A 17,250-nucleotide genomic window follows, 5' to 3' on the forward strand; every position below is an offset into this window, starting at 1 on the left:
ACCAAAGGTCTGGGTTGAAACCAGTAAGCCTCTAGGGCCTTCCTGATTGGCTTGGCAGAGAATGGTCTTACCTTTTCTGACCACCAAGGCTCCTCTGGAGCCTCCCCAGGCCTCAGGTAGGAACCCTCCCTCCGTAAAAAAGGAAGCGCCCTGCCCATCACAGGCTCCCAGTAAACAGTGTGTCATAAGCACATCTTAGGCACTTATTGCGTTAGAGCAGTTGTAGGAATGGAGCAATCAGTCATTTCTACTTCTTTTTTTTTTTTTTTTTTTTTGAGACGGAGTCTCGCTCTGTCGCCCAGGCGGGAGTGCAGTGGTGCGATCTCGGCTCACTGCAAGCTCTGCCTCCCGGGTTCACGCCATTCTCCTGCCTCAACCTCCCGCATAGCTGGGACTACAGGCGCCCGCCATCACGCCCGGCTAATTTTTTTGTATTTTTAGTAGAGACGGGGTTTCACCGTGTTAGCCAGGATGGTCTCGATCTCCTGACCTCGTGATCTGCCCGCCTAGGCCTCCCAAAGTGCTGGGATTACAGGCGTGAGCCACCGCGCCCGGCCCATTTCTACTTCTTATGTCTTCCAGAGTCAGGTTAGCAGTCTATTAGAAACTCCATAAATTCTCTTTTAAAAATCGTAGAATCTCTTGTGACCCCTGGAATAACGAAATGAAAAAAAAATCTTAAGAGTCACCTGTCTGGGTGGAAAGTCTACCTTTGGCAGCATACTAGCATTACATGTTTTTCACATATGCACAATATGTCTTCTAATGTCCTTTCTTCCTATGTCTTAGAAATGCAGTTTCTATTTTTATGAAGAAAAAAGTCAATGTTTGGATAATTGAAATCTTCTTGTTACCAGCTGACCTAATGGTTATTGGTTATCTAATTCCCTTCTGCATAGATGTCAGTTCATCCAAGGCCATTTCAAGCAAAGAGTTGTTGTTTTTTTTTTTTTTTTAGTATAAAAATTTACATAATGAACATTGTATAGTTCCAGTATTTCCTAGTTTGGGAAGATTTTTTCTTTTATATATTATCTATACTTGCTTTTATTTATGCCAACCTTAAATCAACTCTTTTAAAAACTTTTACTCTGACTTAATATTTATAAAATCATAGATATGATATGCTATTTTTCTTTTTTTTTGAGGTGGAGTTTCGCTCTTGTTGCCCAGGCTGGAGTGCAATGGTGCAACCTTGGCTCACTGCTACCTCCGCCTCCTGGGTTCAAGTGATCCTCCTGCCTCAGCCTCCCAAGCAGCTGGGATTACAAGTGTGCGCCACCATGCCTGGCTAATTTTGTGTTTTTAGTAGAGATGGGGTTTCACTATGTTGGTCAGGCTGGGCTCGAACTCCTGACCTCGGTGATCCACCCACCTCAGCCTCCCAAAGTGCTGGGGTTACAGGCATGAGCCACCGCACCTGGCCCTATTTTTCAAAATACATTAAATTTTTTCAAAATAAAATAAACATAAATATTCAAATGAAAAATTTACCTACAGATCACCTAAAATTATCTGATGGAGTATCGGTAATAACAGTAACAGTAACAAATACTGAGCTCCTTCCATATGCCCAGCACTTTTATAAACATTTTACATGTGATAAGTCATTTAATTTTCACAATGAGAGAGGAGCAATGATTATTACCATTTTCAAATGGAGAGACTAAGGCACTGTAAAGTAATTCATCCAACTCATTTAGCCAGTAAGTAGCAGAGCAAATGTGGGTGCAAGTAGAGTCTAGAGTCTATGCCCCAACCACTCTGCAAGAAAAACCTGGGGCATGTATTCTTCCCATTGCGTTTTTGTTTTGTTTGTTTGTTTGTGTTTTTGAGATAGGGTCTCACTTGGCTCACTGCAACCTTGGCCTACTGGCCTCAAGTGATCCTCCCACCTCAGCCTCCCAAGTAGCTGGGATTACAGGCGTGCACCCCCACGCCCGGCTAATTTTTGCATTTTTAGTAGACACGGGGTTTCACTATGTTGGCCAAGCTGGTCTTGAACTCCTGGCCTCAAGTGATCTGCCCGCCTCAGCCTTCCAAAGTGGTGAGCTACCACACCCAGCCTGATTTTCATCATCTATGTATTTAGCTTCTACAGAAGATTTTTAGAAAAATAGAATACGTGGCCGGGTGCGGTGACTCATGCCTGTAATCCCAGGACTTTGGGAGGCCTAGGTGGGTGGATCTCGAGGTCAGGAGTTTGAGACCAGCCTGACCAACATGGTGAAACCCCATCTCTACTAAAAATACAAAAACTAGCCAGGTGTGGTGGTGCACATCTGTAATCCCAGCTACTCAGGAGGCTGAGGCAGGAGAATCAGTTGAACCTGGGAGGTGGAGGTTGCAGTGAGTGAAGATTGCACTACTGCACTCCAGCCTGGGCGACAGAGCAAGACTCTGTCTGAAGAAGAAAGAAAGAAAGAAGAGGGAGAGAGAGAGAGAGAGGAAGAAAGAAAGAAAGAAAGAAAGAAGGAAGAAAGGAAGGAAGGAAGGAAGGAAAGAAGGAAGGAAAGAAGGAAGGAAGAAGGAAAGGAAGGAAAGAGAAAAGAAAAGAAAGAAAAATAGAATACATATCTCATGCCCATGAGATGATTACATTCTAATATGAAAGATAGGGCCACATACAAATGAGATGACATCAATCTAGAGCTGAAACATACCTCAGAAACTGTCTAGTCTAGCATTTTCATTTAGAGAAGACCTAAGAACATGTTCCAGAAAAATCAGTATTTTGAGGCTGTAAGTGAAATTTGTCCAGTGAGCTCAGTGGATCTCAGCATGAGGCTTTCACCAGATGCCAATGTCATGCCCTTGGGCTTCCCAGGCTCCAGAACCATGAGCCAAATAAGTCTTTTCTTTATAAATTACCCAGTGTCTAGTATTCTGTTACAGCAACAGAAAATGGAGTTACACAACTCTTATTTGAAAAAATGGGAGGCTATAATTATGAAACAATTAATGACTTATGTAGAATTACTTCCCTTAGTTAAATTAGATCTTTACTTCATTAACTAAAGATGATAATTTCAAAGCTTTGCTTTTTAAATTTGTTCTGCTACCTGTGAAATCATTTAAAATCAAGGAAACTAGACAACAGAAACTGTGCATTGTTATAAAGTCATGAACATCATTGTCATGTAGTTCCTTGTATTTGTATACCTGAGGTACTAACCATCTAATGAGCATATTTTGTACAACAGAAGGCCTATATATTTGCAAAGACTGCTTTAACCCTGAAAAATATTTGTAGAAGGTGTATTTTTAAGGGAGTAGGTAGGAATGGAATGACTGGAGATAGGTAGGTTTGTGTCCTTTGATTTCTCCCTAGATGAAGTTGTAGGTGGAGTAAGAGGTGTATCAAGCAGTCCTTGAAGGAGGGGGCACATGAGTGCTTTGCTGAATTGGGTGAGAAGAGTGTTTAGAAAGGAAAAAGCCATGAGACAGTATTAAGTCATAAATAAACAAGAGGACTTTGTGGGTGGAATGGAGCTGGAGTATGAAGGTGGGTGATCGAGAGTTATGCTGCGAAGAGACTCTTATCAGTGAGTAAAGAGCTTGTGGTCATTCTATATCTTTTACGTCTTCTAAGATTGGTTTAGGAGTGGCCAGAAGAGCTACTCCTAAACTCATGTGCTCCTTGATGTGCTTCTAAACTAAGCACATGAAGGCGCTCCCCTAAATCTCCTGTAATACAAATAGAAAATTATTTTTGCACAAACACCTTTATTGTCACACTTGGACCATTAATTGAGGGATATTGGTTAAACATATACTCTGTGCCAGAGTAATATTCTAGAGTACTGGGAATGTAGGGGTGAGTGAGAAAGACACAATCCTTGCCCTCTCTGTGCTTTAATCAGTTCAGCCTTAGAAAATGAAATATCTTAGGTGAGAAGGCAAGGAAAAGGGAAGAGTTAATTTTGGAGTTTTGGATTGGCTATGTGGGGGGCAGGTGGCTTTGATTAGGGAGACCAAGATGAAGGCACTAGTGCTGTTTCTCAGTGAGTTACAGGGTTGTGGGCAAGGAAGAAGAGAAGTAGATGCCTCCTCTCTCACCTCAATCTTTCTCCTTCAGTCACTGCGTAGTTCCGTCTCTTAATATGGAAACGTTAAGATTCATATACTTATGAGCCTTTTTCCAGAGAATGCAGAGAGCATACAGGATTTTGTCAGACGTGCAGTTCACCTCTGGATGTTTTCTGGAAGAGTAAATAATGTGTGAAAATTGAATAAATTAATGGACTATCAGACTTGCTGTTTGCTTTTTTCCAGTATAAGCTTTGTGTCTTTGAGACAATGGTAGGGGTGTATGACTTCCTGGCTAGGATGTCAGTTTAATTTGTTTGTGCTTCTGTACAATAGTTACAGTGTTGTAAGAAAGCATTGAGGAAGTTTTAAAATCATAATTTAGTTTTATCTAATCCTGTAATGATTAGAATCCTATGAATAATTCAAATAACTAGAAAAGCTAAAATTTCCCAAATACGTATTTTATACAGCTCTTTTTCAGTGTATAGTTGAAAAACAATTTAAATTTTAATCAGTGGGGTTTTTTTAATGACAAGGGGTTATGATTGATTTTTAGTAGTTATTTTGCTTTCTAGAATAAATTTATATGAAATTTAATATATCAAGTAAAATTCATTATTAGGGAAGCTATTACTTAAATCATGATATAGCCACATAATTGAATACCATGCAGTCATTAAAAAGAATGATGTAGATCTCTGTGTTTGACCTGGAAAGAGTTCTGTAACATTGTTAAATTTGGATACAGTAGATATTATGAAAACGATATAATTAAAAACGTATTTATTTATTTATTTATTTAATTATTTAGAGACAGGTTCTCACTCTGTTGCCCCAGCTGGAGTGCAGTGGCTCACTTCAACCTCTGCCTCCTGGGTTCAAGCAGTTCTCGTGCCTCAGCCTCCTGAGTAGCTGGGATTACAGGAGTATGCCACCACAGCCGGCTAATTTTTGTATTTTTAATAGAGACAGATTTTTACCATGTTGGCCAGGCTTGTCTCAAACTACTGACCTCAAGTGATCAGCCCACCGCGGCCTCCCAAAGTGCTGGGATTACAGGTGTGAGCCACCACATCCAGCCATAAAAACTTTAAATGTTAGAATGGAATATTACCTAGAGAAGTTCTACTACTTGGAATAGATTTCTTCTAACAAACATTGCTTATGACTTTATAATTCACAATCCAAGGGTGAGTTTTTCATCCTTACATTTAATTTTTTTGAAAATAAGTTAACGTGAAAACTAGAATTGAGTTAGGGAGGCTCTGTAGCTCCCGCTTCCATCAAGAGTCTCTTCTGGCTAGGCACGGTGGCACTCGCCTATAATCCCAGCATTTTGGGAGGCTGAGGCAGAAGGATAGTTTGAGGCCAGGAGTTTGAGACCAGCCTGGGTAACATAGCCAGACACTGTCTCTACAAAAAATTTAAAAAATTAACCAGGCATGGTGGTGCACACCTGTAGTCCTAGCTACTGAGGAGGCTGAGGTGGGAGGACTGCATGAACCCAGGAGTCTGAGGTTACAACATGTGCCTCTGCACTCCAGCCTGGGCAACAGAGTGAGACCTGTGTCTAAAAAAAATAGTCTAATCTATAATTGTACCATTTTTGGAAAGGGATACCTGGAAGGAAGTTGTTCTGCTGTGCCTGGCCAAATAAATCCCAGCCTGTTTGCAGGGATAACAAGTTAGAAAAAAAGTGAGAAAATGCAAACTATTTAATCGCTTTCACCTAGGAATGGAGGTGGTGACCAAAGGAAAAAGAGAAGATAGGTCTGGCTCCTGAGGCCTTGGGAAGACTGGGAAAACTTGGAAAGATTTGGGAAGAATTGGAAAAGGAGTGAACCAAATATTGGCAGATCATTGTGCCTTTCTGGGTTTAAAAGAAAGACTCTTGTGGCTGGCACCATTTCCTGTGGCTCACTACCACTTGCAAGTGTATTGTGTGAGGGGGAAAGTGCTTATCAGCAGGTTTGATGGAATAGGGAGTTTGTGAAGATTTCAGGTGAAGAGTTCCATTCAGTCTGTGTGGCCTGTGGTAGGATAAATCTCATCAAAGTGCAAGTTGGAAGACCCGATCTAGTTCCTCGACCCAGCCTAAGTGCTTGCCTTGATGTAAATTATCACTCCTCCGTTTCACTTTCATCTTTAATAAAAAGAATATGATAATAACTGCCCTATCTCTGTGGATTTATGTATTAATTGAAATAATACGTTAGAAATGCTCTTTGTCAGCTGGGTGTAGTGGCTCACGCCTGTAATCCCAGCACTTTGGGAGGCTGAGGCAGGTGGATCATTTAAGGTCAGGAGTTGGAGACCGGCCTGGGCAACATGGCGAAACCCCGTCTCTACCAAAAATATAAAAATTTAGCTGGGTGTGGTGGCGTGCGCCTGTAGTCTCAGCTACTTTGGGATCACTTGGGCCTGGAAGGCGGAGGTCGCAGCGAGCCAAGATCCTTTACTGCACTCCAGCCTGGGCGACAGAGCGAGACCCTGTCTCAAGAACAAAAAAAGGAAAGAAAAGAAATGCCCTTTGTTGTACTGTTTAAGATCACATTACCTTTGCAATATTATCTCTTGTAAATTACCTGTTCCAGGAACATGGATCTAGTCACTGACTCCAGTAAACCTTTCACTTTCAGCCAGAAACTTTGGTTTCTGCCTAGACTTCCTCTCTTCCCTGTTTACATTCCCAGTCTCTCCCTATTTAAACGCTGCTAGTATCCTAATGAAGTACTTTTAAACTGGTGAACAGTCTTCATTTCCCTTTTTTAAATGAAGAGCGGGATATAATTTGGGGCAGAGTCACCACCAGTTGTGGTGTAAGGGTTAATCAAATTTATTTCAGTATGAATTTCAGTTAATACCTGACCATGAGACCTGCCTGTACCTAGTTTCTCAGATCAGAGATCAGAATTAAGCTTTAAATGTTGACTTTTAGAGTTCTCCTTGAGAAGATCCAGATTTTCAGTATAAAGAGTTACATAGAGAAATGGAAGATCCCTCTGACATTTTGTCATTACAGAAATTTTAGTAACTTCAACGTCTAATTTTACATATGTTTGACGTGTAACTTTGCTTTCCTTTAATCATCAAAATTAAAAACAATTTCTCATAGTAGAAAAAATGGGTAAGAATTTGCTAGTTTGATATGGTCAACTAATTTTTGATAAAGGCCCCAAGAGGACACAATGGGGAAAGGATAGTCTCTTCAATAAATAATGCTGGGAAAATGATTTCCATAGGCCAAAAGAAGGAAATTGGACCTTACGTTACACCGTATACAAAAATAAACTCAAAATGGATAAAATACCTAAATATAAGAAAACTGTAAAACTATACCCAAAGGAAATGAAATCATCACCTTAAAAACATATTTGCACTCCCATGATCATTGTAGCATTATTCACAGTAGCCAAAATACAGAAACAGCGTGTCTGTTAACATATGAATGGATAAAGAAACTGTAGTATACACAATGGAATATTACTGAGCCCGAAAGAACAAAATCTTGCCATTTACCACAACATGGATGAGCCTGGGAGACATTATGCTAAGTGAAATAAGCCGGACACAGAAAGAGAAATATTGTGTGATCTTGATCTCGCTTATACACAGAATCTGAAAAAAAAAATTCAGAGATAGAGAATGAAACTGGTTATCAGGAGCAGAGGGGCGTAAAGGGGAGGAAATGGGAAGAGGCAGGTCAAAGGATACAACATTACAGCTTTGGAAGATGAGCAGGTCTAGAGATCTGATGTACAACCTGAGGGGTATAGGTTAAAAAAATTGAACTGTGAAATGAATAGATTTCAGCTGCTCTTGCCACAAAAACAAAAAAATGGGTAACTGTGAGATGATGGATACGGTAATTTGCTTCAGTTTAGTACCGTTTCCATCTATCTACATATCCCATAACATCATGTTGTATACATAATAAAATTTATCTTTAAAAAAGAATTTACTAGTTTGAAAAGAATTTACTAGGTTAGCAGAATTGTTCTCTGCAAGACACTTTGGGATTCTTTCAAAAGATTCTGGGTAGGATGTGTTGTTTTTCATTTTTGTACTGTCATGATGACTGCTCAGTTTTCTGTTTGCCCTTTCTTAAATTGTTTCATAGTTTCCAAGATAAACTTTTAAGAACCTGCTCATTGGAACTGAATATGATATTTTATTTATTTTACTCTTCAAGACAGGGTCTCGCTCTGTCACCCAGGCTGGAGTACAGTGGCACTCACTGCTCACTGCAGCCTCGACTTCCCCAGGCTTGGGTGATCCTCCCACCTCAGCCTCCTGAGTAGCTGGGACTACAAGTGTACGCCACCGCACCAGGCTAATTTTTGTATCTTTTGTAGAGATGGGGTTCACCATGTTGCCCAGGCTGGTCTTGAACCCCTGGGCTTAAGCAATCTGCCCACCTTGGCCTCCCAAAGTGCTAGGATTATAGGTGTGAGCCACCGAACCTGGCCTGTGATTTTCTGCTTACTACTAGTTTTCATTGATTTAATTATGATGTGCCTTGATGGGTTTTTAAAAAATATTTATTCTGTTTGGGGTTTGTTGAGCTTCTTGGACATGTGGGTTTATAGATTTCAACTTTGGACATTTTTCATCATTTATTTCTTCTTATATTTTTCATGCCCCCATCCGCTCTTTTCTCTTTCTAAGACTCCAGTTACATATGTGCTAGACTGCTTTCTGTTGTCCCACCACTCGCTGATGCACAGTTCAATTATTTTTAGTCATTTTTCTTTCGTCATTTTGGATAGTTTCCGTGGGTACATGCTTATTGATCTTTTCTTCTGTGGTGTCTAATATGGTGTTAATCTCACCCAGTTTATTTTACAATTCAAATATTGTAATTTTCATTTCTAGAGGTTTCACTTGAGTCTTTTCTTCCATTTCTGTTTATAATTTTCCTGTTTTCCTCTACTTTCTTGAACATGTGGAGCATATTTATAATAACTATTTTGATGTCCTCATCTGCTAATTCTATTACTTCTGTTCATATTGATTCTGATTATATTCTGATTATATGGATTTTACTCCTAGTTGTCGATTATATTCTCCTGCTTCTTTGCATGACTGGTAATTTTTTACTGAATGCCAAACCTTGTGAATTTTACCTTTGGGATACTAGATTTTTTCCCCTAAGTTGTACTTTGTGATGGCTGTAGTTAAGTTGCCAGGAATTACTTGGATCCTTTTGAGGCTGGATTTTAAGTTTTGTTAGGGCTGTCCAGAGAAGCCTTCAGTCTAGGGTTAATTTATGCCTGCTGGTAAGGCAGTACACTTCTGAGAACTTTACCCAATGCCCCAAGTATTAATGAGGCTTTCTGCTTTGCCTGGCGGGAACATGAATGTCCCAGCCATGTATGAGCTTTGAGAATTGTCTGAGCTTCAACATTGCAGTGCTTCTCTCCCTGGCCTTTGTTAGTTTCATCTCATTCAGGCACAGGTGAGTTCTCAGCCGAAGACCGAAAGATACCCTTCCGTAAGACGTCCACAACTTGTGCTCCTCTCTCTGTGCAGCTCTGTCCTCTCAGGCACTCTGCCTCACAAATCCTAATTGCCTTGACCTTCCTGAACTTTGTGTTTCTCTTAAACACAGCATGATCGCTGGACTCTGTTCTAGTCATGGGACCTGCACTGTGGCCTGGAAACTGACTCTGGGAAGTGAGCTGGAGCAGTCGCAGGGCTCATCTCATTTGTTTCCCTTCTGTGAGGGATCACAAGCCTGCACTGCCTGTAATGTTTGAAAACTGTTTTTTGTTTTTTTTTTTAATATATTTTATTGCCTTTCTAGTTATATAAGGTGGGAGAGTAAATCTAGTCCCTGATACTCCATTGTGAATGGAAGCAGAGGTTGGCAGTTGGCCCCCAAGGTCTTTTTTCACAGCAAAAATTTAACAGTAATTTCAAATCTGTGGCATAATGCATAGTATTATATTAAAAGAGCCATGGATGTAAGAATCAAGATCAGGGTCCTAATCCTTACTCAGTTGTTTAACTTTGTGTTTCTTACATTGTGGACTTCTGTGACCGTCTACCTAGATGACTTAAAGCAGTTAATTCAATTTCTCAATTTAATTCTCATCTGTAGAATGAGGGTTAGAAACGTTCTTTATAACACACGGGGTGCTACAAAGTGTGAAGCCTTAGGTTGAGCTATTTTCAGAAAGCTTATTATCACTTAACAATCTTTATTTTATTTACATTTTTTATAGGCACCATACTGGACATACCTTTTATGTGCACTGGGACTTTTTATTTACCAGTCACTGGATGCCATTGATGGGAAACAAGCCAGAAGAACAAACTCTTGTTCTCCTTTAGGGGAGCTCTTTGACCATGGTTGTGACTCTCTTTCCACAGGTAAATTAGTGGAGTTTTTTTTTTTTTATGATACCTTAAAAATACAATGAACTGAGCTGTCTGAATGGTCAGTTTTTGGATGGATATACATTTGGAAGCGAATGTATGGAGTTGTTTAAAAAGTATGTCAAGAATTTATTTTGATAAGTGTACTTTATTTTAATGCCATGATTATTTCCTTAGAGCTCTGTATTTCTAAACAGCATAGGGCAATTATTTCATAAATTATTTTTAATTCTTAATGATTCTTAAACTTTGTTTCTTTCAGTATTTATGGCAGTGGGAGCTTCAATTGCCACTCGCTTAGGAACTCATCCTGACTGGTTTTTCTTCTGCTCTTTTATTGGGATGTTTGTGTTTTATTGTGCTCATTGGCAGACTTATGTTTCAGGCGTGTTGAGATTTGGAAAGTAAGTATGCTTTTTAAGTTGTACATTAAAAAATATAATTGAATTCATTTGCACAATCTGTTATATCATTCATCAATAATAAGGAGAACAAATCTTCAATCAGTAATTTAAATTAATTCGTCGGGGTACTCATAAATGCTACACCTTAAGTCTTTTAGGTATTCTGCATGTTATAAATAGTTACATTATTTGATAATAATTTTATTTTTCTTCTCCTCTTCTCCAACTTAATCATTAGCCCAAGTTTACAATAGAGAGGATTAAAAGAAAATTAAGGGACCTGAATAATATAGAAAAGGGATATGCAGTACTTAAATAAGCATTTGATTCATATAATAAAATAATGCAGTATGGAGTCTAAGGTCCTTTTTTGGTCGAATCTTCATGTGCCCAGAAAGGGGACCCGCCTTGACAACAGTCACCAGCATCAGGTAATTGTGAGACTCTCAACTGTGGTAGGCAATTGGTGAGATAATGTAAAAGCACCTTGTAAATGCTAGTGCTAAACATTAGACAGTATTATCTGCCTCTGGTGCCTCTTTCTTAGAGACCAGGAAATAGTGCACAAAGCAGGAATGCTATTCTCTGTTCCTCTTTTTCATATAGCTCCCTCTCGGTCTGATCCTTTTAAGAACTTTGTCATTTGCTCATTTTGGCTTTGGCTTCCCATGTCTACTGATTCTTTTTAGCCCCACTTTGTTGCTGAAAAGGAGAAACAGTAGCTCTGAAAAAAATCTCTAATGATAAATGATAGGAGAAGCTCAAAACTATGGATCGTTTAGCAGAGGGCAGGCTTCAGGCAGTTGATTCTCAATTACAGAATAATTGTATTTACCACCTATCGAGCACTTACTTGTTTCAGGCATTGTACTAAGAGCTTCACAGGCATTATCTTATTCCTTACATTTATCCCGTAAGGTGGGTATTACCTCCATCTAAAGACATTGGGGCATCCAGGCAGAGATGTAAAGTATGTAGACAGATATAAAAATCTAGAGCTCAGGAAAAAATGTAGATTGGAGATAAGGATTTAGAAGTCATTAGCATATAGATGGTAGTTTTAAGTATAGATAAAATTGTTCATAGACTATAAAATTCCAGATGGAATTCTGAAAGCATCATCTAAGATATGAATAAACAGGCAGTCTAGGAAGGAGCATGAGAAGAGCTCCAGCAAGGGAGGAAAATCAAGAGAGAACATGGAATAGATAAAAACACAGCAGAGCTTTTCAAGAAAGAGGGTATGATCAGCATCTTAAATATTGTAAAGAAGTTATGCAAGATAATGAAATGTATCCCTTAGATTTGTATCCTTTAATTGAAATTGAAAATTGAAGGTCAATTCACCTTAAACAATTTTAGTAGAATAATGGGGCCAAAAGCCAGACTACAGTGGGTTAAGCAACAAACATGAAGAGAGGAGAAAATTACAAATGTTGACTAATTTTCGGTGAGCCTATTCGTGTAGCATAGGAGAGAGAGTGACAGCTTCAGGGGAATGCAGACTAGAAGGACTGATGCTGATTGGTTAGTGGTTTTTTGAGAAATTTAAGCATATTTATTAGGGGAAAAATGTCTATGGAAACTAAAAAAACTACAGTGACTATTAGTACCTCAATGAAGAAGACTCTTGGAATTTTCCCTACTTTTTAAGTGAAATTGGCCTGGGAGTGTTTAAATTTGCCTTAAATCATATGGTTGTTTTTATTATAATTTTTCCTTATGTACACAAGTAGTGGGTAATTGTTGTGAAAAAACTTCAGACTTTACAGGAGTACGTAAATTAGAAAATAAAAGTCTTTATAACATCAGTGATAACTATTAGCAATTTGATATATGGTATTTTTTTTTTCCTTCTGCATGTACTGTTACCTATGTGTGAGCACATGTTGTTCTGTAACCTTTTTAACTTAACAGTGTAGTCAACTGATAATTCAATAATGGAAGTAAAGGTAAAAATAAACTAAGCCTACAGAGATTTTTCCATCTTTGCTATTTAATACGTGATTAACCTCCATATTCAGGAATTTTATTTACAAACACCTTATCTGTTCTTTGTCCTTCCTCTTTAGAGTGGATGTAACTGAAATTCAGATAGCTTTAGTGATTGTCTTCGTATTGTCTGCATTTGGAGGAGCAACAATGTGGGACTATACGGTAAATCTGAATATTTAAATTTATAATTAAGTACTTTTCAAATATTTAGGAAAAAGTATTGCATTGTTAATTTTCTTCAGAAATCCTTGGCATTGTATTTAATTTTTTTCTCTTTTTTATTGGTGTATTTAATATTTGTTCCATTTCTTAACATTTTTTTCTTCATTTTATAATGTGTATTATCCTATATACCTTATGGCATTTCCTCCTATGCATAAATATATTGCCACATAGAAGAAAACAACCTCATTTCCCTAATACTAAATGAAACAAAAACAACAACAGAAAACACACATTGGAATAACTTTTTCCAGGGTGAAATAAAATAAATATTTTAAAAATAAATCCAGTAAAATATTTTACATTTAAAACTAGTCACTCAATATTAGGAAAGTAGTTAATTTGCATTTTTATAATCTACCTTGAGGTGAAGATTCCCATATTAAGGAATGTTTTTATTTTCTGCCTGCTTGGTGACCTCAGTATTTTCATAAAAGTTGGCTCTTAGGAGGCCACTGTCATAAATTCAAGCTTTTTTGCAAAAGAAGAACATTTCTGAAGAAACAATTATCCTGTTACCACAACCTAAGTCCACCATACTGGCTAACTGACTCGCACTTTCTGCTCATAGTGTTAAGAATAATAATAAGGATATCAATAGTCAACAACTAACAGTCATTCAATACTTATGTTCCTAAACATTTACCATCAGTTTTATCTGCCCCTCAGAACAATCCTATAAAATAGATATTATTAGTATTATGCTTGATAAATAAGTCTTAGGGCGATTAAGTAATTTGTCCAAGGACACATGAGAAGTGCTGGAGCTAGGAATTAAACAGACTGATTCCAGACTGTATGTAATCACTAAGCTATACATCTAGTAAAAATAGTAAGTGATACAAAACTAAACATAGTTTTACCACATGATCAGCAGTCACACTCCTTGTTATTTACCTAAATGATTTGAAAACTTATGTCCATACAGAAACCTGTACACAAATGTTTATAGCAGCTTTATTCATAATTGCCAAAATTTGAAAGCAACTAAGATGTCCTTCATCTTAGCTGGATAAACTAATGCTAAAAAGAAATGAGCTATCAAGCCATGAAAAGAAGTTATGCGAGGAACTTACGGAGTTCCAAGAAGTTATGGAGGAACCTTAAATGTTTATTACTAAGAGAAAGAAGCCAATCTGAAAAGGCTGCATATTGTGTGATTCCAACTGTATGACATTCTTTAAAAAGGCAAAATTATGGAGACAGTAAAGGGATCAGAAGTTACCATGGGTTGGAGGAAGAAGGGATGAATAGGTGAAACACAGAGAATTTTTAGGGGAGTAAAACTATTTTGTATGATACTAAATGGTGGCTACATGTCATTATACATTTGTCATAGCACATAGAATGTACAACACCAAGATTGAACTCTAATGTAAACTATGAACTTTGGGTGATAATGATGTGTCAATGTAGGTTCACCAGTTGTAACAAATGTACCACTCTGGTGTAGGATGTTGTTGGCAGAGGGGAGGGTGGCTATATACTTTTCCACTCAAATTTTGTTGCAAACCTAAAACCACTGTAAAAAATTAAGTCCATTAAAAACACAGTATGAGGCCAGGAGTTCAAGACCAGCCTGGGCAACTTAGCAAGACCTTGCCTCTACAAAAACTCTTTAAAATTTTAGCCGGGCATGGTGGCATGCACCTGTAGTCCCATCTACTCAGGAGGCTGAGGCAGGAGGGTCAGCTGAACCCAGGAGTTCAAGGCTGCAGTGAGCCATTATCATGCCACTGATTACACTCCTGCCTGAGTGACACAGCAAGACCCCATCTTTAAAAAAAAAAAAAAAGATTTCCCTGTAGCATTTAGTATCAGAATTGCCAATTATCATTTGTCAGTAGGCTCCAAAATAGACTTTGGTCATGTTTTTAAGTAGTAGTGATAGATTCCCCAGTACATTCATATTCCCTCTCATCATGTAAGAGTAAATAGAATCAAGGATGTGCTACTATAGGCCCATACAAGATAACAGAGGGATGCTATGTGTTTTTTGTAGTAACTGTTCAGGTTGTGCCCGTAAGAAGGTAAATGTACGGGCCGATCACCTGAGGTCAGGAGTTAAAGACCAGCCTGGCCAACATGGCAAAACCCTGTCTCTGCTAAAAATATACAAATTAGCCGGGTGTGGTGATGGGCACCTGTAATCCCAGCTACTCAGGAGACTGAGGCAGGAGAATCACTCGAACCTGGGAGGCAGAGGTTGTAGTGAGCCAAGATTGCGCCACTGCACTCCAGCCCTGGGCGACAGGAGACTCCGTCTCAAAAAAAAAAAAAAAAAAAAAAAAAAAAGAAGGTAAATGTAGACCTAGAACAGTTAGACAACTCTAGTTATTAGGTCAGGTGTGGTTGTCTTAAATTTGGAATTGAATCTTAAAATTGTTTCACTCAATGTTTTGGCAATATTGTAGGAAGAAAACATACCTGCTTATTCTTACCAACAAGAATACTTACTTTTGATTCAGGTTTTCTAAATTTAATTATTAACCTGTAGTTTCCACAAATTTTGGTACATTATTTCAGTCTATTTTCTAAACATAGTAGCCTCTAGCTTCTGGCAATTCATTGTTACTGTTTTTTAAATCCTTTGCTGCCTTTGGAAGTTTTCTTGAACAGCAGTTGACCAACAGGTAAATATATTGCTAGAGATTTAATCCTGGATATTAACTACACAGATTTTTTGCTTGCATACACATCATGATATTTGTTACATTTATGATGCAAATCATGGTGTCTCCCTTTCCTGTGATGCTACTTTTTAGAAGCTACTAAATTCAAGTGAACTATCCTTTTTCATGTTTAAGTCAGATGAAATCTTATGAGATTAAACATTTAGTCATAGTTATATAAACAGACTAAGCTGGTTTGGTGGATTCATTTTTCACTTAGGAAGAAAGCAGTTTCAAAAAAAAAGTCACTTTAGGCTGGTCCAGTGGTAGTCAGTTATCTCAATTGATTGCTTACAGTCAGTTACAGGTCAAACTCCTTGTTCTTCTCTTCCCCCCCCCTCACTACTGTACTTGGCTAGTCTAAAAATAATAATAAAAATTTAAAAACTAAAAAAGTTAAATAAAAAAAGTTTTTAAGTTATCACTTTGGACTATATTCCAGAAGTTGAGGTTTGATCACAAGAAAAAGGATAGCTTATTGTACAGGGCTTATCATTATGTTTCTTTATTATTTAGTAAAAAAACAAAATTCTGTTGTCTTAATTGTTTTTCTTCTACCCCTAAAGATTCCTATTCTAGAAATAAAATTGAAGATCCTTCCAGTTCTTGGATTTCTAGGTGGAGTAATATTTTCCTGTTCAAATTATTTCCATGTTATCCTCCATGGTGGTGTTGGCAAGAATGGATCCACTATAGCAGTAAGGCATTAATTTCATCATTCAGTGTCAATTTTATGATAAATTTTCTTATCACCAGCTATAAAAAGATTAAAATATGCCAAAGTTCAAGAATGGGGAAGGAAACTAAGTATCTTAAAGAATTCATTTTAGGCACATAGTACAAAAGCATTTTAAAAACAGTTTAAACTGATATTTTCCTCTTTCTACAGGCTTGCTCTGCATAGACTTTTCTGACATCTAGTTTCATTGCTGCACATAATTAAGAGTTGCCATTTGTTTTCCTGCATTTTGTGCCTTGAACTAATAGCAGAGAGGAGGAAGGGTAGGGAATGTATGAGTTCCTGATTGAAAGCAGGAAAGCAGCCAGAGGTCAATGGTTTCACATATGGGGCAATTTATTACTCATCAAGTAAATTTTATTGAAATTTCGCTGAAATATATTTGAAAGAACTATTCTAATATTTCAAAAGGTAAAATTTTAACTTTAATTCTTAAGTGGGTATACTTTGTGCTTGTGTTCTTTACACCTTGCTCATGCAAGTATTAAATATAATGCTTTTGTATTTTTTCATATTTGTTTTTTAAAACTTCAGTACTTTTAAGTGGGCAAGAGTTGGAATTCCTGCAAACTTTTTAAACAAATGTAACACCTATGTTTTTAAAAAGCCTATTGTCATTTTCAAGGTAGTTGAACAGAAGAAAAGTACTTATTCCAGTGATACCATCTTATACCAAAACATTGTTATAATGCCTTTTTCAGGGCTGGGCACAGTGGCTCATGCCTGTAATCCTAGCAATTTGGGAGGCCGAGGCAGGTGGATCACTTGAGGTCAGGAGTTCGAGACCAGCCTGGCCAACATGGTG

At 37.9% G+C, this 17,250-nt stretch overlaps 2 protein-coding genes across 7 annotated transcripts in view; one reads left to right on the forward strand and one right to left on the reverse strand.

Moving 5' to 3' along the window:
- CHPT1 (choline phosphotransferase 1) overlaps positions 1-17,250 on the forward strand; it is a 31,001-nt gene that overhangs the window by 5,948 nt on the left and 7,803 nt on the right. For 2 of the 3 annotated variants that reach the window (XR_004032045.1, XM_012510084.2), the window contains exons 2-5: positions 10,260-10,407; positions 10,676-10,817; positions 12,890-12,974; positions 16,273-16,404. Coding sequence is in view for 2 of the 3 variants with exons in the window: in XM_012510084.2 (XP_012365538.2) it covers positions 10,260-10,407; positions 10,676-10,817; positions 12,890-12,974; positions 16,273-16,404 (507 nt within the window). In the remaining variant the exon portion in view is untranslated. The remainder of the gene's footprint in view (positions 1-10,259; positions 10,408-10,675; positions 10,818-12,889; positions 12,975-16,272; positions 16,405-17,250) is intronic. The other variant, XM_030821272.1, reaches the window with a different exon arrangement.
- The window catches only part of SYCP3 (synaptonemal complex protein 3), a 40,359-nt gene that overhangs the window by 4,284 nt on the left and 18,825 nt on the right, over positions 1-17,250 (reverse strand). For 2 of the 4 annotated variants that reach the window (XM_030821275.1, XM_030821273.1), the window contains one exon: positions 7,432-7,650. In XM_030821275.1, coding sequence (XP_030677135.1) covers positions 7,516-7,650 — 135 coding nt within the window. In that variant the 3' untranslated portion in view covers positions 7,432-7,515. Of the gene's footprint in view, positions 1-2,537; positions 4,203-7,431; positions 7,651-17,250 lie in introns of those variants that run through there. The other 2 variants (XR_004032046.1, XM_030821274.1) reach the window with 2 other exon arrangements.

This window comes from Nomascus leucogenys, chromosome 10 (assembly GCF_006542625.1).
Source record: "Nomascus leucogenys isolate Asia chromosome 10, Asia_NLE_v1, whole genome shotgun sequence".
NCBI lineage: Eukaryota > Metazoa > Chordata > Mammalia > Primates > Hylobatidae > Nomascus > Nomascus leucogenys.